Below are 19565 nucleotides of genomic sequence, written 5' to 3'. Positions count from 1 at the left end.
CGGGATACATCAAGTGAATGTAAACAGCAGCTGGCTTGCAAACACTGGCCTAAAAGTTTACAATTCTCTGAATGGTAAACAACCCCTCACTATCCCCCCATCATTTCCTTCTCCTCTTACTCCCTCACCAAAACAGATGGCACAACACTGATGTCAGTCACTTCACTTGGATTTTTAAAAATACATTGGTTCATTCTTTTAAAAGTTTTAAGCACTGAATAAACATATTTTAAGTGGTAATTAGCCTATATGGTAAGCAAAATATGCTCCTCCCCCCCCCCCCCCCCCCCCCCCGCCCAAAGACATCCACATCCTAATCACCTTACATGCCAAAAGGAACACTGCGGCTATGAGTAAGTTAAGGATCCTGAGATGGGAAGATTATTCTGGACCATCTGGGTGAACCCAATGTAATCCCGAGGGTCTCTGTAAGAAAGAGGCAGGAGAGCCAGTAAAGGAGATGTGCCAATGGAAGCAGACACTGGAGTGACGCCAATGCTCTCAGGAGGTCATGAGCCAAGGAATGCCAACAGCTTCCCGAAACTGGAAGAAGGAATGGATTTTCTCCTACGGCTTCCCTGCCAACACCTTGCTTTTAGCCCTGTGAGACCCATTTCCAGACCTCTGACCTAATAAATGTATTGTTTTAAGCCACTCAGTTTGTGGTAATTTGTTTACAGCAGCAATAGGAAACTCATTACAGCCTAGAAACACAATGTCATAAAAATGCTGAAATCCCTTGATGCAACTAGTGTTGACTCTGCTTATACCTGCATTAAGGAAGCCACCAGCAAACTGAGAGCCAGGGAACCACAGAAAGGTCTCACAATCGATTCCAATATTCAACTTGGCACCCAGTAGAGAAAGACAGCAGATTCCCACCTGCCCTGCCCCTCCCTCCTTCACAGAGTTAACATCGTGCCATCGATGATATTCCACTACTGATGGGACCTGGCAGCCTCGGGGCCACACAAAGAAGCCCTGAAAAGAAATAAAATTAGTCACTGTCTCAAGTTACCTGTTCCACTGATGGATAAGAACCTGCAAAAGGGCAGAATCGGTTTACGTGGCATTTTGCAAAAGAAAAAAAAAAAAGAGAGAGCCATAAAGGGACCTCAGATTGTGAGAATAGCTTTTAATTTTAAAACAATTGAAGCAATAAATCATCCATCTCTCTTTCCATCACAGGCAAATAGTCTCCCAAAACATTTGAGATATTTTAAACTACAACTGTGATTAGTGCAAAATAAACACAAACTCTTTCAGGCGCCAACATCAAAACCTGCCAAGCAGACAGGCGCGGGCCACAGGATCAGCCTCAGCTGAGGCCAGGAGGAGCGGCCAGATTTCCATGGTATTTCAACACACCCAGCTCTGAACAGACAAAACAATACCGGGGGAGGAGAAACCACAAGAGAATGTTGCCCAAAGTGAAACCCATCTGCCCAACACCCTCAGGTGGCTAACATCCTTGGCACCTGGAAGATGCTTGAAAAATAAATGCAGAGTTGGCAGCTTCTAGACAAAGCTGAAGAAACAGGGTTTGGGCTCGTTTGCTTTTGGTTTTTAATTGGGGTCTTATATATATATTGGTTCTCATGCAGAAAAATCTGCTTTCTGGAAGGCATTCTGTGCCTCACATTGCTCCCGACTCCAAAAAAAATGTTTGTGCTGCTTCTGTCTGTCTGGATGCTTTGCAGACCCCCGCCTTCCACACCTATGGCACCTCGCTGCCTCCTCACGTCACCTGGTCTGGAGAGCACTGTCCAACAGAAGTACAACTCGTGTCTAATTTCAATTTGTTTGGTAGCCACATTAAAAAGAGATCAAAAGGAATAAGTGAAACGTTAATATCATCTTACTTGATGTATCTAAAATATGGTCATCTTAGCATATAATCATTATAAAATATTGATGCAATATTTTACATTCCCTTTTATTGGTACCAAGCCTTCCAAATCTGGCGTGCATTTCCTGTGTACAGCACAACCTCAATGTGCACAAGACACATTTCCGGAGGTCATCAGCCACATGTGGCCATGGACAACTGTACTGAACAGCACAGATCTAGAGAATTATGACACAAACTCTTTCAGGATGATTTACTGAGTAGGGAATCTCCATGGCATTGTGTGGACGATCTTATACATCAACTTAAGGGTACAGAATCTTGTTCTGTAACCTAGGATTTTTGACCTTAGGTGAAGGATAGAATCACATTTTATCTAATCCTATCCCCCTATCCTGCCCCCAACACTGGCCATCTCCCCATTGACGGCCCACACGGATGATGTCATTTAGCAACAGTGATGCCTACCAGATGAAAAGACATCCTTTCTGTGGTAGAAAAACTTATTTGAGGATCATAGCTATAACTCAACTAGAGTAAGATAATACTCCAGAAAGGTTACAGAGTTAGCGGAAGGTAGTTCTGAGGTTTGTCAGGGCAGGTGGTGTTTTAAATAGATTTTTCATTTTTGAGGAAGATGGTAACAAAGTACCTTACCGACTGGGAAGTGGAGAGTTTCAGGAGTGGGAGAAAAAAATGGGATAATCACCAAAGAAAGTAATTCCCCAAGAAATTGGCAGTAGAAGTTGGGGTGGCAAACACTAAAAACGAGGCAGGTTCTAAAGTGGGGTGCGAGAGCTGTAACAAACCAGAACCATAACATCGAACCTCTATGTGATCCCTCGCGTCTCACATGTCTGACCAAGGTAGTAACTGCAGGAAAATAAAAATAGAACCGAATGCTAGAGCAGAAAGGGACTTCTGAGCTTATCTGGTCTAACCCACTCATTTTAAGGAAAAAGGCCTAGAGAGGTAAAGCGACTCGGCCCCACCACACTTAGAAGTGGAGTCGGGCTACAAATGCAGGTGCTCGCACTATGAATTGCAGGTAAGGCTCCATCCAGTTCAGGTCAAGGGAAAAAACAATGTTGGGAGTAGCAGGCTCAAGCTACGCCCTACAGCCCACGGTGAACACGGGGCAATGGCAAGCACATTCTCTTGTAGGTGGGAGAAAACAGCAAGTCAATTCAGAACATTAAAGCAATGTTGACATAAAATGGCATTAAAACATGACTCTTCTTTAATAGTCCTTCCCCCATACTTTTTCTCCCCTTGGAAAAAAACATCCCAATCTGAACCAAACTGGATTTCTGATTAGTTGTGTGGGCATTTAGATCAATTGACAAAACAAAAACTTTGATACGCTGTATTTTCCAAAGACACATTCATCAGGATTCTGCACAAATGGATATCAAAAGATATTTACAGGAAGAAAGTGCTCTCTTTCACACATACACCCACGCAGTGAGAATCTTCACAATTACACCACCACACCTCACACAGAAGACGCCTAACAGGCTGATGAGCAGTTGACAAAATACACACATTATTCCAGTTTTTAGTCATAAATAATCTCGACATACGTGTGTAAAATTAAGCAGTATATTCCACACTCTGATTCCAGGGAAGCCTGCCTTGAATATATTAAGATATACATACAAATACATTTATAAGCATGAAAGAAAACCAATATTTGCTCCAGTTTTCCCAACTCTCAATCTGAAATAAAGAACAGCACATATACAAAACTTTGCCTTGTAGAAATAGCCCTTTGTCTTGTGAGGAGAAAAAAAAAGCAGCCATATTCCACTTTCTTACGATAGGTTTAGGTATCAAAAGGGCTAAATTTCTTTTTCTGCTTAATGAATTAAGTAATGTGGAGCCTGCAATCTTATATACTGACTTTACACCGTTCACTTTGTAAGATTTTATTATAAAATTTTTTAATTTGCTCAAAATACACATGCCAACTTTGTCCACATTTCAATCCAAAGCCCCAATCCCCCTCCCACCCCCAGAAAAGGCCTTCCCTTTGTAACAGCGGTGAAAAGAAGTCACTTTTGATGTGTGTTTGGAGTCACTATTCTATGGTACTACAGCCCTAAGGAAACGGGACTCCGTAAGGCTGCTTAGCATGGGGGTTTCTGCAGGAATCAGGGACTCGTGTCACCGAGCGGGGCTGCTTTGAGGTGTCCAAGACAATGTGAAAAGGTGACACCAGTGGGCAGAGTTTAGTAGAGATTTACTGCCCCATGAGCTCCCTCCTTCTGCCAATCTCATTTGTTCCCGAACTGAAGAAAACGTCAGAGGAGAGACGAGAGGAAGCATGCTCTACTAGGGCCCACCCACTGGGCACACCACCTGCTGCTCTTCAAATGGTCAGCGATCAGATCTCTCCAGGTCCACAAAGCACAGTCGGAAAGAGAGGGCAGGGGGTCATCACACCACTGTGCACATAAGGAAAGATGAGGGACTTGCCCAGCTACGGGCCACACCCAGGTCCACGGGCCACAGGCCTCGGGCTCTGCATCCCTTGCTCACGTCTCCTGTGAGAAGGGCCCCAATCATAACCAGAACCCTGATTGTTCATAACTCACATGTCATAATCCAACTTCCAGACTTCACAGAATTGTGGAATTCTGTGCTATATTTCACCCAGTTGGTTCTACTTTATTTTCCTACAGTCTCCAGGAAGATCCTTTCTACCAATCAAATGCATATTAAGCAGACAGCAATAAGTCCTTTTTTATTTGACTGAATAATCTGAAATAGAAATTCCAGAGACCCTAGCATTTGGTACAGAGCTGTAGGAAAATTACAGAGCACTATCGTTCCACTTTTTCATCACATCTGAAACTCTGATTTAATCCCAGGTTGCAACTAAAATGCTGAAACACCGAAACGGAAACGATGGTCTTTCATAATGTCATATAAAGTTTCTTTGCATCTGAAACCCTTAAACTGCTGAAGACCACACTGTTGGTCACAGCAGATAAGCAGTGAAGGTAAGTCAGGAGGTGATTAGCCAACAAAGGGCAGAGATGAGACTCTGGCCCCAGAACACATAGAAATGAAGACAAGCAAAGAGCTGGGGATGAGAAAATTACAGACAAATTTGGGGCACTTAACATGATTCCAGCGAGTTGTCACGTGTCCTGGTAAGAAGAGATCAGCTATTTTAACTAACAGTACACATGACTATGCCTTGGGGGAGGGCTGCTGAGAAACAGAATTCATCTTCCTTTGGCAAAGAGCAACACTGTGCTGCTGGGGGCATCTGCGTTCACACGACCAAATGTCACAAACCCAACTGAATTCTGGACAGCACTGAAAGGGACAACAGCCCTTTTGACGCCTGAAAATCTAAGCGGGGAACTAATTTTTTAAACTGTTCCTGAGTTAGAGTTTCTTTAAAATATTGACTTGCTTTTTCCAGCTATGCTTACTACCAACTATTTTAACCTTTAAAAACCAACCCGTCACAGATTTTCTAGTTGACTCTAAAGGTCTCACACTCTCAGTCGCATTCTCACACACATTCACACACTCGTATTATGAATTTTGATATGATTAAATTAAAAATATCTTTCATTGTAGATGTTCTAATCTACTCTACATGGAGAGGTCAGAAATCATTGTGTGTCATGAAAAAAACTTATGTCACAAATAAAGCCCAGCCCAGTTACTGATTTTCGATATGAAACGAAAGTGGGCTTTTTGTTTACGGTGGGTAGGCGACACGACTGGCCCCATTACTTGGTTCCTCTGGAGGCCACTATCGCCGACCCCCAAAGCAGAACAGAGAATTGGCGGCACTTCCTGCTGTTGATGCGCCAGTGGCAGATCCCCCACCAGCAACAGGAATACTTTTTTTTTAACCATCCTCTTCTTAAACATTTATAAAAAGAAAAATTATCTACAGTAGTGTATCATCACTAATAGAAATTTCCTCCCGGTTCTACTTCAGAAGGCATCAAATGATGTTCTTTAAATAAACTATAAATACCCCATGTACTCCCTCATGTCTGGCTGTCCCAACTTCTTACTTTTTTTTTTTTTGGCAAATTAAAAAGGTGTATGGCTTCTTCTCGCCAATTTGTACGTCTGAGGTTTAGCTTGGTATCCTGCGGTAAAAGTACATGTAGCCCAGGTCTTTAGGGGGCCTTTCTGAGGCACAAACTTTGTGGTCATTGTAGATCACCCATCTGAAAACAAAAGACAGAAGCATTTGATGGATTTAAGTCAGTTCCAGGAAACTTTGCAGGAGAAAGTTACTGCACCATACTTAAACTAATCAAGATGGTTTAAGATAAACCAAACTCAAGTCTGTTGTATAAAAAGAAACAGAATGCTGGTGGGAAATTACAACTGCTTTTTTATTCTCAAGTTCAATCAAAAAGTAGTTCCTAAGGAGCCTCCAAACATTTCCACTTGTAGAAATCCATAGATGGCCTCAGAACTTCAGTCAAAGAAGTATGTGTTTTTTTCAGCCTTAGGTATAAAACTAGCTAAAAATCAGGGCTTCCCTGGTGGCGCAGTGGTTGAGGGTCCGCCTGCCGATGCAGGGGACACGGGTTCGTGCCCCGGTCCGGGAAGATCCCACATGCCACGGAGCGGCTGGGCCCGTGAGCCATGGCCGCTGGGCCTGCGCGTCCGGAGCCTGTGCTCCGCAACGGGAGAGGCCACAACAGTGAGAGGCCCGCGTACCGCAAAAAAAAAAAAAAACAACTAGCTAAAAATCAGAAGTAAATAGACATGCAGTGAACTATTATACAACTATTAAAATATCTTTGAAGAATATCTGGTAAAGTAAGAAAATAATCACAATATAATATGAAGTGGGAGAAAGCAGGTTACAAAATTGTACGTACTGTGTACAAACTTTAAGCTTTTAGAAAAGTTGTAAATACAGACATACACATACCCTCTCTCCCAGTGAAAACAATGAAACAAAGGGAAATGTATCAAAATACAGACAATGGTTTTCTCTAGGCTTCCAAATAACACATTCTCTGTATGTTTTTGTATTTTACAAATTCCTTATAATGAATTTCATGGCTTTTTAAATTATAATTAAGCTATTTTTCTTAAGAAAAGTATTTTTAAAAGAGCTATCATGCTTGGTAATAAAAAGGATTCACTATAAATCAAGTTCCTGTGCTCAACTATTTTATTAATCAAGTTGAGAAGACAAGACTAAAAGACACACCAAAAAGGAACACAGTGGATTCCTGACTGGGAACCAGTCACTCCTGCAGTACAAGGTCAACGTCCTACCAGGAGAGGGCAAGGTTACGTGTTTCTCCAGTGTCCATGTGGCCCAAGCACTGCCTCAAGCAGGGGTGCTGACCCACAGGCCAGGCCACTCAGTGGGAACTCAAGGAAGGGAAACCAGTGGGGCCCATGGGGATCCAGCCCCAGAAGAAGGTTCTGAAGAGAGCAGCGGCCTTACACCCCCCCAACTGTCTCATTCCTAGCTCACCACACACCTAACAATTCTTAAGAAGCCAAAGCTACAATAGGGCAAACACTGAGTGTTGGAGTTACCAGATAAAACACAGGATACCCAGTCAAGTTTGAATCTCACATAAGCAACAAATACTTTTTTAATACAAGTATGTCCCATGCAACAGCTGAGACATATTTATACTAAAAAGTTATTCATTATCTGAAAAACATAATAGGGCATCCTGGTTTTCTTGTTTTGTTTCGTTTTGTTGGCTAAACCTGGCAACCCTGGGGAGGTTCCAAATATGGACACACATTCTGCTGCGGGATGCGTCTTTACTTTGGGAGGTCCCCTTGCTATGACAGTGAAGAGTGACGCTGAATACTAGCTCTGACATAGCTGCAAACATCAAGCTATTTAGCCTGTCTGAGCCTTAGTGCCCTGATATGTTAAATGGCTTTAAGAGTCTATCCCTACAAGACCATTATGAAAACCAAATGAGATAACATATGAAGCACCTAGTGGAGTGCCTGGTACATAGCAGGTCCTCAATAAAACATAGATATTAGTTTACCTTCTCAAAAAGACTCACCTTCCTTCCTTTTTGATGTGACAAACGTAGTGTCCACTCATGGTAGATGTCCCCATGTGACTGATGAACGCAAATAATTCATACACTATGAAAGAGGAAACAACTCAGTTACAAGGCAGCATTTCTAGAAATCAACAGCACTTCTGACCAGAATTTAAAGCCAACGAGAGTGTAATCCAGCAACTGTTCAGAATGAAAGTCTATTTACTTACTACGTTGAGAACACACCCACCTACCCAAAGGGACAGCAACTTCAACCTGCAAATTCATAACAAAGCAGGACATGAACTTTACAGCTGACCTTAAGCTCCTATCTGAAAGGGGATTAAAAGTCCCACAGCCCAGTCTGGTGGCAAGCTCACAGGTCTCAAAGGGTAGTCCTGGCTCCATCACTTCCAAGCGGCATGAGGGTGGAGAAGTTGTTTCATCTCCCGGAGCCCATTTCTTCACAGAAATGAAAAATCCACCCACTTCACAAGGTTGTATGAGGCTTAAATGAGCAATTCAGACTAAAATACCACACAAATGTCAGGATTAGGAGGAAGACAGCAGATAGGTGTTATCATTTGTAGAAAGGGATAATGCTCAGAAATGCATCTTGTGATTTCTGACTGGCTCATGATTATAACCTCCATGGGACCAAAATTCAGGCTTCATGCCTTCTGAACAAGGAGATATATAGCCTCCTGGAGCTTAAGATGGATGTTTATTCTCTAACAAGTATCTGCTGTCATCTTGCACAGCACATGCTGTACCAAATCCAGGGTGAAGGAATTTCAGCTCATTCCCCCACCCACCGCCCCCCAGCCAATCCTAGGCCTGCACAACACCGGCAAAGTGGCTTCCACAGACTGGCACCAGTGCAACTCCGCAAACTGCTGCAGACTACGACGAGACAGGTACAGAAACTGAGTTAGCGTTTACAGACTCTTATAATAATTTGAGAGGAATATTCATGTCTGTTGAATCTAATTAAGGAAAAAAATGGGCTTGCATATTCATTGTTTTTGGTACTCAAGTTCTGTTGTGTTTTACAAGTGTACTGGTTCTGGACAGACCCTTTTCCTCGCTCCTCCCTCTCTCATTCTTTCTCTCTCTTGCCGGTCACCAATGCTCATCCACATATTCAGCTGTGAATCCCCAGTCCTCATCTTAGCCTTCGGAGCATCACATACTATGGACCACTTCTCCTCCTTCCCCAAACATCTGCCCCCAGGACATGGCTGTCTTTTTTGTTTTCCAGGTGCCTCACTGGCTTCTCCTCTTCTCCTGACTTTTAAACATTGGTGACCTGGGGCTCTGACCTCAAGCCTTTCTTCCCTCTCTCTATCTTCTCTCTCTCTCTCTCTCTCTCTCTCTCTCTCTTCTCTCTCTCTCTCTCTCTCTCTCACATACGCACGCACACACACACACACCCTGTACATTCTCATCCTCTCTCTGCCACCTCCCCTACCCCTTCCCTCTCTGGTTGATCTCATCCAGTCTCATGGCATTAAATGGAATTATGTTCTTAATTTCATTTCCAGAATGTTCACTGCTAACGTACAGAACTACAATTGAATTTTGTATATTGGTCTTGTTTCCTGCAACCTTTCTGAATCCATTTATTAGTTCTAATCGTTTTTAAAGTAGATTCCTTAGGATTTTCTATATACAAGACCATGTCATCTGCAAACAGAATTAGTTTTACTTCTTCCTTGCTTATCTGGATGTCTTTTATTTCTTTTTCTTGCTTAACTGCCATGGCTAGTACCTCTTTCACAATGTTAAATAGATGTGGCAAGAGTGGACATCCTTGTCTTGTTCCTGCTCTTAGGGGAAAAGCATTCAGTCTTCACCATGAAGCACGATGTGAGCTGTGGTTTTTTGGTAGGTACCATTTATTAGGTTGAGGAAGTTCCCTTTCATTCCCAGTTTGTTGAGCATTCTCTCCTCAGCTTTATCCATCTCAATTTTCCCAGTAACTCAGGACAAAATCTGGACTCCTCTCTCCCACTGTTTACACACATCCAATCCATCAGCAAATCCTCCAAAAATATATCCAGCATTTCCTTCAAAATATATGCAGAATCCAACGACTTCCTACCACCTGCACTAGTAAGCCCCAATCCAAGTTACCATCATCTCTTGTCTGAATTATTACAATAGCCTCCCCTCCTAACGGGGCTCCCTGCTTCCTCCCTTACCCCTACCAACCACTCTCAGTATGGCTGCAAATCTCACTCTAACAATGACCTATGAGGTCCCTCCACCTCCTTCCACTCTCCCCCCTCCACTCCAGCTCCTCCGGCCTCCTGGGTTCTCCTCAAACACACCGGCTACTCCTCTCACTGACAGAGAGGGCTTCAAGCCCCACACCTACGGTCCCTCTATCTGAAACTCTTCTTTCAGATGCCATATGATCCAGTCCTCCCTTCATCGAGGTCTCAGATCAAATGTCATCTCAGAGAGGCCTTCCTTATAAATAGCAACTCCTCCCTCCTTCCACCCCACCCTCACCCCAACCTTGTTTTACTGTTGTCCACGGAGCTCAAAATAACACCATATCACATACTTGTGTATTTACTTACTGTCTATTTCCTTTTATCCCAGGCTAGAACATAGCTCCATAAGGATGAGAAGTTTGTTTGGGATTTTTTGGGGTTTTTTTTTTTTTTTTTAGTTTTATAAACTCACCAAATATATATATTTTTAATTTCATTTGTCTGTTGTGTTTACTGGAATATTCCAGAATTCCAGACACAGAGAACAGTGCTCAGCATGCAGTAGGCATGGCTCCCTTCACCCCATGTCCTCACTTGTTTTTCTGTCTTTTCATATTGTATACATTTTTATAAACCCCCTACCAAAGTATAAATTGGGGTATAAATTAGTGAAATAATTATTTTAAAAAGAAATGAACCAGAGGGGATTGCCTTTCCCATCCTTAACTAAGTTTTTGTCACTAGCTATCACATCAGCTGACAACCCCCAACACACACACACCGAAAAAAAAAAAAAAAATCACAGGTTTGAAACAGAAACCAGGCAAAAACAGTTGTGAATGACAATCATTTTGCCTGGCACTTAGTGATCCAGGGACCCTACCCTTGTCGGCCCTCCCCAGTGTTCCCCATCACTAAGAACCCATCCCCACCCTAGTAAACAAGAGAGAGTGTAGGCTGAGACTTTTTCATGTTCCTAGACCCTGGTTGGTTTTTAAAGCTCTCTAGGAATAATTTTATATCAAATTCCAAATCTTCAATTTGAGAGGTACGGGGCTGGTCTCCCACAAGGTGGCTGCCCTCTTAGAATTTTCATGGAATGAAGAGAGTATGTGATCCTCCGAAGAAGGCTTTTCCCTCACAAGAAACTGTCCCCCAAAACAATGCCTTAAATAACTGAACAGAGTATTTAATGAGCACTTCTCACCATAAGCCAGGGTCATTTCAGTGAAACATTGCTCAGATACCAACAAGCCAACATGTTAACAAAATAGACAGACATAGAGAAAAGAACAAATCCATACACTCCAACACACCCAAACATGTCATTAAGCCCCCAAAGGCATTTCCCCCTCTTTAGTTAAAAGCAATTAATTCACGTGTATACTCAAAATCATAAAAGTAAAGAAAAAAATATTAGCATAAATCTTAGTCCTGTAATTAAAATTAACTGTGTTTATCAATAGAAGCGACCGCTCCATGCATTATTCAAGCCCTCCTGCTAGGAACCAACAGCAAAAGAGAATCTCGATAAATCTGCAAAAATTCAACAGGTAAGAAATCTCAGTTTATCTTTGTTTCCAAAGAGAAAGTCAAGGTGAATAAACCAGACAGGGAAGCCACTTGCTGATTCTTCTCCTTGTTCCCAAAGGTCTCCCTCCAAAAATAGCATCACCACACTCTCAAAAAGTACAGAGACCCCTTTTTATATAGCTAGAAAAGGCATTTTTAAGCAAGGTAAATCAGTTCAAAACTGTTGACTTGTAACCGAGCAGGACTCTATGGGGCCTTCCCGGGACAGACCCCTCCCCATATCCTCTGCTTTAGCTACTCTCTGTACCTAGACAACAGTATTTGATGCACATTTCCTGAGTTGTTTTACAGATGTGAAAACTCCGCACCAAATGGAAGATGTTCACTACTTGATGATCATGAGTACATGGCCCCCAGGCCTACTGGAGCCTGAGGATTGATAATGTCAACCCCTGTGACACCACCCTGTTGCCTCACCATCAGCCAATCAGAGAACTGTGCACAGGCTGATCACATAACCTGCGACACACCTCCCTCACCTGGCTTTTAAAACTGCTTTGCTGAGGGTTTCCCTGGTGGCGCAGTGGTTGAGGGTCGGCCTGCCGATGCAGGAGACGCGGGTTCGTGCCCCGGTCCGGGAAGATTCCACATGCCGCGGAGCGGCTGGGCCCCGTGAGCCATGGCCGCTGAGCCTGCGCATCCGGAGCCTGTGCTCCACAACGGGAGAGGCCACAACAGTGAGAGGCCCACGTACAGCAAAAAAAAAAAAAAAATGCTTTGCCGAAACCTGTGGGGGGAGCTCGGGGTATTTTTTGAGCATGAGCAACCCGTTCCCTTGCATGGCCCTGCGATAAACCTTTCTCTGCTCCAAACTCTGATGTCTCGGTTTGTTTGGTCTCACTGCGCGTCGGGCAAAAGAACTTGCGCTAACAGACTTTCAACAGGGAAGCTTTCAAAGTACCCGGAAGAACTGCACAAAACTGCCTAAACCACTTTGGCCAACAGAGTCCCTCTAATGAGCCAGAATTAAACTGTCTGAAACTAGCATCCCCACTTCCCTCTCCCAACAAATCCCATCCTTTTCTGAACTTAGGAACATGTTCACAACCTTTCTAATACGAAGAATTTTTTAACATCAAAATTTTACCACCTCCACCCAACATAATAAGGGATTGAACTTGATTTTATTCTTTGAGAAAGCACTGTCAGAAAAATGATATGCAAACTTGGAAAGCAGAAGGGGTAGGCAGAATGCCCTTTCGTATCATGTGGAGGAAAGGCCACCCAAGGATGGTCTAGGGTAGGGACTGGCATACGATGCCCCATAGGCCAAATCCAGCTCACAGCCTGTTTTTGTGCTGCCCAGAAGAAAGGGGGAAAGAAGGGGGACAAAAATATGAGACGACAAGTGTATGGCCCGTGAAGCCTGAAACATTTACTATCTGGACCTTCAGAGAAAAAATGTGCTGGCCCCTGGTCTAGGGGAATGAACTTAGTTCATCTCACTACTTACTACTGATTAAAGAAAGCTTCCAAACTTAGTGAAGTTACTTGTTAAGTTGTAGATTTTTGTCTGGGAAAGATATCAAAAAATTCTCTCCAGTGGAATATATATAGACATACCTCAGAGAAATTGTGAGCTCTGTTCCAGACCACCACAATGAAGCAAATATCAAAATAAAGCGAGTCCCATGAAGTTTTTTGGTTTCCCAGTGCATATAAATAAAAGCTATGTTACACTATACTGTAGCCTCTTAGGTATGCAATAGCATTATGTCTAAAAAAGCAATGTACATATCTTAATTTAAAAATATTTTAAGGCTAAAAATGCTAACCATCATCTGAGCCTTCAGCAAGTTGTAATCTTTTTGCTGGTGGAGGGTCTGAAATATTGCGAGAATGACCGAAATGTGACACAGAGATACTAAGTGAGCAAATGCTGTTGGAAACATGGCGCCAACAGTCTTGCTTGACGCATCGTTGCCATAAGCCTTCACTTTGTAAAAAACACAATGTCTCTGAAGCACAACAAAGCGAAGCACAATAAAACGAGGTCCACCTGTGTGTATGTTGCCTCCCATTTCAGTTCTACAAGGATCAAGCCAACAGCCACTGCAGATGCCCCCTCCAAAGTTTTCTTAGAACACTGATCTGCTTTTGGTAACAGACTATAACTTTCTTTATCTGTTAAGTAATCTGTTGTAACTTTCTGTATTTGCCTTTAAAATCTTTTACTGTCACTTTGATTCAATGAATAGATATTGTTTCACAGTGACCTATGATCCTATGTGACCAAGTGTTTTAAAACCATTTGCTATCTTTGACAAAATTTCCCAAGTCAAATTCTAAATGAAATTCTTTTGACCTCTAGCTAACTTTGGGATGCTTCCAAGGGCCCTTGAAACCACCCAAAGAGAGGTATTAAACTATTAGACTTATGTGGTATGTTAAATTACATGGGAAACATTGTCAAATAAGTGGTGATAAACCTTCTTAGGTTATATTATATGGGTAGATGTCATTAATATAGATATTCCAAAAATTATATGGAATTCCTAAAAATCTGGTATATCCTGGTATAATGTTACCAGTCATAATTCTGGTTATTATCTTAAGATGCTGTTTGTCCTAGAAATAACCAAGTTTCTTACCAGTTGCATTATAATATGTTTAACCATGCCATTTTAAGTCTTTTGTCATTGTGCTACCGAGTCCAAGCTCGCTCTGCTCACTGCACGACAGGCCAGTAAGTCAGAAACAGGGTGCTGAGGCAAGGAATACGACTTTATTCAGAAAGCCCGCAGACCGAGAAGATGGCAGACTAAAGTCTCAAAATAACCATCTTATCAGGGTTTGGATGCCAGTTTCTTTTATAGCACAGAGATGGGGAGGAGATGAGGAAGAAAAGTAAAAAGGCCGTAAGTTTTGCAAATATCACCTGGAATGGCCAGCCTGGGGAGGGGATGTGTTCATTTCTTCTTTCTTGTAGCCATCCACAGGTGGAGAGGGTCCGGATGTTTGCCTGAACAAAGGCACTTTAGTTTAACATTCAGGCAGAGGGGCAAGGTTCCCCAAGGCAGGCCATTATGTATATAGACAGTATCCCTTTAGTGAACAAAAGCGTCGGAAAGCAAAGGTTAAAGTAAAAGAAACAGATCCGGGCTTCCCTGGTGGTGCAGTGGTTGAGAGCCTGCCTGCCAATGCAGGGGACACGGGTTCGCGCCCCAGTCCGGGAAGATCGCGGAGCGGCTGGGTCGCTGAGCCTGCGCGTCTGGAGCCTGTGCTCCGCAGGGGGAGAGGCCACAGCAGTGAGACGCCCACGTACCGCAAAAAAAAAAAAAAAAGGAACAGATGCAACATGTAATCAGGTTTGGCTCTTCCCTGTTGCAATTCCCTACTGTCAATGTCCATTCCACAATCTTGTAGAAAAACAGGTGACAAAGTCAGATGGATCTTCCTGGGAGTGTTCACCATCAGTGCCAGTGTTCCAAACGTTGTTTCTTTTGTTCCTCTCTGGAAAGTGTCTCCTTTACTCCTGTAGTCTTAAAAAAGTATTCACAACCTAAAAGTTGAGAGTTATGATCTATTCAGCGGGAATTTTGAGGGCTTCAATCCCAGGAGGCACCATCTCAAGTTAAGGAATTTAGCCCTTTTCTATGTATGGGAAAATGCACTGAAATCACTCCCCTGATATGCACCTCAGCTATCTGGGGCCTGTATCCTGTATTTTCATACCCTGAGTTTCCTCAGAGCCCACGGCTCACATTGGAGGGCTGCAATCACTAATGACTGATGTGGCAGGAAATATTTCATTTCTCAGATCCTCTCCTCTTGGTCAGGATTTTGACCAATACTGGGAGACATTTCATGATCAAATTTGTCCCACGGCGCTGGGAGGCTCATCCCAGATCAGGTGAAAATTCTTGATATGCCACTCCAGGTGCTAGTTTCCAGGTGCTAGTTTCCGGATTAGGCCCTATTGATAATTAAAGATTCTCTGGATCCTCTATCTAATTATGATCCAGGAGACATTTTCCCTTGTTGCTTCTTCCCATACCTAGAATCACACTATTACAATTATTTTATGTTATAAATGTGACCTATTTCCTCAAGACGTTTAGCCATAGAAGTTTTGTTGGAGGCCTGGTTACGCACTGGGTACTTTAAGAGACAACAATCTTATAAAATAGATGGGATATAAGTAATGCCGCTAGTAACACTGACAAAGACAGAGCGCAGCAGGGAGACACAAAGCACAAACAATTGGCTTACAAACAATTGGCTTACAAAGGTATAATTTACCAAATTACTGCAAGTCATAATTAGTTTAAGGGGAAGGTTTTCTTATACCTGGAAAACACAGATTTAAACCATTTTTCAGACAGAAATCATAAAAATTATAACCATATTCACCAGTTTACTCAGCCTTATGTAACTAAATCCTTCTTGTTAACAGCTTTATGAAGCCATCAGGTTTCCCATTAGAACTCTTCGATTTCCTACCCAGTTCACCACGATGGTCTGAAAGTCAGAAACTTGTATTTATCCAAAGCTCCTTTCTATAAATCTTCTTGAAGAGGAAGCATTTTTGCAAAGGCGTCAGAGTGAAACCATAACTGTCTATAATGACCAAAGACTTAAGAAGGCACGTTTAAATCTGATTACAGTGCAATTGACAAAGCAACTTGGTTACTGCTGTGACATGGATCACTTTCAGATAATAACTAGAATTATGACTGATAACATTTTACCAGGACATACCAAATTTTAGGAACTCCATATAATCTCTAGAATACCTGTATCATCTGCCATACAATATAACCCAAGAAGATTTATTACTTATCTGACAACACTTCCCACGTAATTCAACATACCAAGTGAACCTAATTAGTTAATATCTCTCTTTGGGATGTTTCAGGGGCCCTTTGAAGCATACCAAAGTTAGCTAGAGGTCAAAGGAGCTTCATAATTTGATTTGGGAAGTTTTGTCAAAAAAATGTCAAAAGGGTTTAAAACAGTCAGATAGGATCACAGGTCACTGTGAAACAATAGTTATTCACTTAACCTAAGTAACAATAAAAGATTTCAAAGGCAAATATAGAACAGATCACTTAAAAGGTAGAGAAACTTAAAATCTGTTAGCAAAGGCAGTTCAAAATCCTAAGAAACCTTGTCTTCTTAACAAAGAGAAAAGCCACATTCAAGTTTTGCAACAGCTTACTGTTAAAATTTATTTATTCAAACTTATTTTAAACTTAGTCAATCCTGACCATGAACAAAACTCTTTTCTTGGGGTCCACTTTCCAAACCTTCCATCACTTAACTCATTTTAGCACAATTCTAACTTTCAAGTTGTCTAATATCTGGAGAGATTAATTTTAGATAGACATTCCCAAAAGATAATTATTTTTTGAAGTTCACCTAAAGCTCTTATCTCATTTGCATTTTCTTAAAAGTTTCTTTGTGGGACTCGAGGGACATTGTTCCAGCTAATGATTAAGAACTCTCCAGACAATAGGGGCTTCTTAGACAATGGGTGAATTTCCAGGATGTCCGGCCCCCTTCCGAGAAGGAGGGAGATAACAAAATGTAAAAAAGGTGTCTGTCAAAGACCAATCAGGAAGCTGGGGAGAAGGAGGGAGATAACAAAATGTAAAAAAGGTGTCTGTCAAAGACCAATCAGGCAGCTGGGGACAAGTTCCCTCTCTGGTCCGAGCCTAAGCCGGGACCAATCAGCAGGAGAACACAACCAAATCTATAATTTACATACGGGGAAGTGGGAACCTATAAAACTGACATATTCGCGCCCAAAAGGGTTCCTTCTTCGACCTCCTGCGTGAGGACCAAGGAACCCCGGTGCACCGGCTTTCAATAAACCTCTTGCGTTTTGCATCGACTTCCGACTCTTGTTGTTTCCTGGGCGAGTCGAAACTCCTAGGAGACCGCGCAGGTCTAACATTTGGGGGCTCGTCCGGGATTCCACTCGCCCCGGACCACAAGAACATCGGGAGTTGGAGGTACCAGGTAAGCTCGAGCTTGATTGTCTGTTTGTCCCTTGTTCTTTGTGGGCCATTATCGGAGGAAAGCCGTAAGAATCGGCTTATTATGGAATCTGTATCGGACCTCTGGCTAGGCAGACGTGCTAATAGCCGGCGTCCATGAGCCCTAGGGGACGCCCTCGTGGCTCATCTGGAAGGAGAGGCAAAGTCTGTCTCCCCTTCACTCGGTTTCGGCAGTTCCCTTGGTGATAACTGCCATCTGAAGAAGTTTCGGTTTTGAAGCGAGCTCGCAGTGGCCCATACGTATATGTGTTTCGTGGAGTTTTAACTGTTTCTGTATTGTGGTCTATTCTTCTTCTCTGACGGACGACAATGGGACAAACTATGACGACTTCTCTTTCCCTTACCCTAAGCTATTGGACCGAAGTTCGGGCCAGAGCCCATTATTTTTCGGTAGAGGTAAAGAAAGGAAAGTGGCAGACTTTGTGTGCCTCTGAATGGCCAACATTTCAGATAGGATGGCCCCCCGAAGGATCCTTTTTATTAGACAAGATTAAGCTGCTGAAGTCTAAGATATTTAATATAGATCCCCACGGACATCCAGACCAAGTACCATATGTCTTGGTCTGGGAAGATTTAATTCTCTCCCCACCTCCGTGGGTCCGGCCCTTTGTTTCCTCAACAGGTACGTCCGCGCATACATCAGCAGCGTCGGAAATATTAGCCTTAAAGAAAAACCCCAACACGGAGAAGCTACCCGACGCCCCGGATCTACCGAAGGCAATTTATCCTGACCTGCAGTCCGATTTGCTTCTTTTGGACTCCCCACCCCCTTATCCTCCGGCCCCGAATCCCCTACCACCTAGAGGACCCCCAGCTCCACTGCCCTCGGCACCAAGGGAACCATCCATGATGGAAGAAGAAAGGGGTCCCTCAGTGGGCACTAGGAGCCGGAGGGCTATCTCCCCGGACTCCACTGCCCTACCTCTTAGAGAATATGGCCCCCCCGATGGCCAAGGGAATAGACCTCTCCAATATTGGCCCTTTTCCTCTGCAGATCTTTATAATTGGAAAATGCATAACCCAACTTTTTCCGAAAATCCACAGGCCCTTACCGCTTTAATAGAATCTCTTGTTTTCTCCCACCAGCCCACATGGGATGATTGTCAGCAGCTGCTCCAGACTCTCCTAACGACTGAGGAGAGGCAACGGGTTCTTTTAGAAGCCAGAAAAAATGTATTAGGCGCCAATGGGCAACCTACCCAGCTGCCTAACGAGATTGATGCTGGTTTCCCACTCGTCAGGCCAAACTGGGATTTCAATGCCCTGGAAGGTAGGGAGCGCCTGAAAATGTATCGCCAGGCTCTGGTGGCGGGTCTCCATGGAGCGGCCAGACGGCCCACTAATTTGGCTAAGGTAAGGGAAGTAACTCAGGGGCCCCAGGAATCGCCAACTGTGTTCCTGGAACGTTTAATGGAAGCCTTTAGACGCTTTACCCCTTATGATCCAACTTCGGAGGGACATAGGGCTACTATAGCAATGGCTTTCATAGATCAAGTGGCCCCTGATATTAAGAAGAAATTACAGAGGCTAGATGGCTTGCAGGGATTTTCGCTTCAGGAGTTAGTAAAAGAGGCAGATAAAGTATATAACAAAAGAGAAACAGAGGAAGAGAAGGAAGAAAGAAAGCAGAAAGAGCAGGAAGCCCATGAAATAAGATGGGATAAGAGACAGGAGAGGAATTTAAGTAAGATACTGGCCACTGTGGTTGGAGGAAGAAATATAGGGGATAGAAATAGGCAGGAAGGGCGAACGGCAGACAGAAGGCGGCCATTAGACAAGGACCAATGTGCCTACTGTAAAGAAAAAGGACATTGGGCGAGAGAATGCCCTAAGAAAAAGAATGGAGGAAGGCCAACCAAAAACAAAATCTTAACAT

At 43.1% G+C, this 19565-nt stretch overlaps 1 protein-coding gene across 1 annotated transcript in view; it reads right to left on the bottom strand.

Moving 5' to 3' along the window:
- Window positions 1–394: 394 nt before the first annotated feature.
- The window catches only part of USP13 (ubiquitin specific peptidase 13), a 128435-nt gene continuing 109264 nt past the window's right edge, over window positions 395–19565 (bottom strand). The window contains exons 20-21 of the mRNA XM_082654287.1: window positions 7891–7975; window positions 395–6054 (exon numbers count right to left, since the gene is read on the bottom strand). Coding sequence (XP_082510413.1) covers window positions 5961–6054; window positions 7891–7975 — 179 coding nt within the window. The 3' untranslated portion in view covers window positions 395–5960. The remainder of the gene's footprint in view (window positions 6055–7890; window positions 7976–19565) is intronic.

Source organism: Grampus griseus (assembly GCF_964374135.1).
Source record: "Grampus griseus genome assembly, chromosome: 5".
NCBI lineage: Eukaryota > Metazoa > Chordata > Mammalia > Artiodactyla > Delphinidae > Grampus > Grampus griseus.
This window is presented reverse-complemented; position numbering and strand designations above follow the sequence as displayed.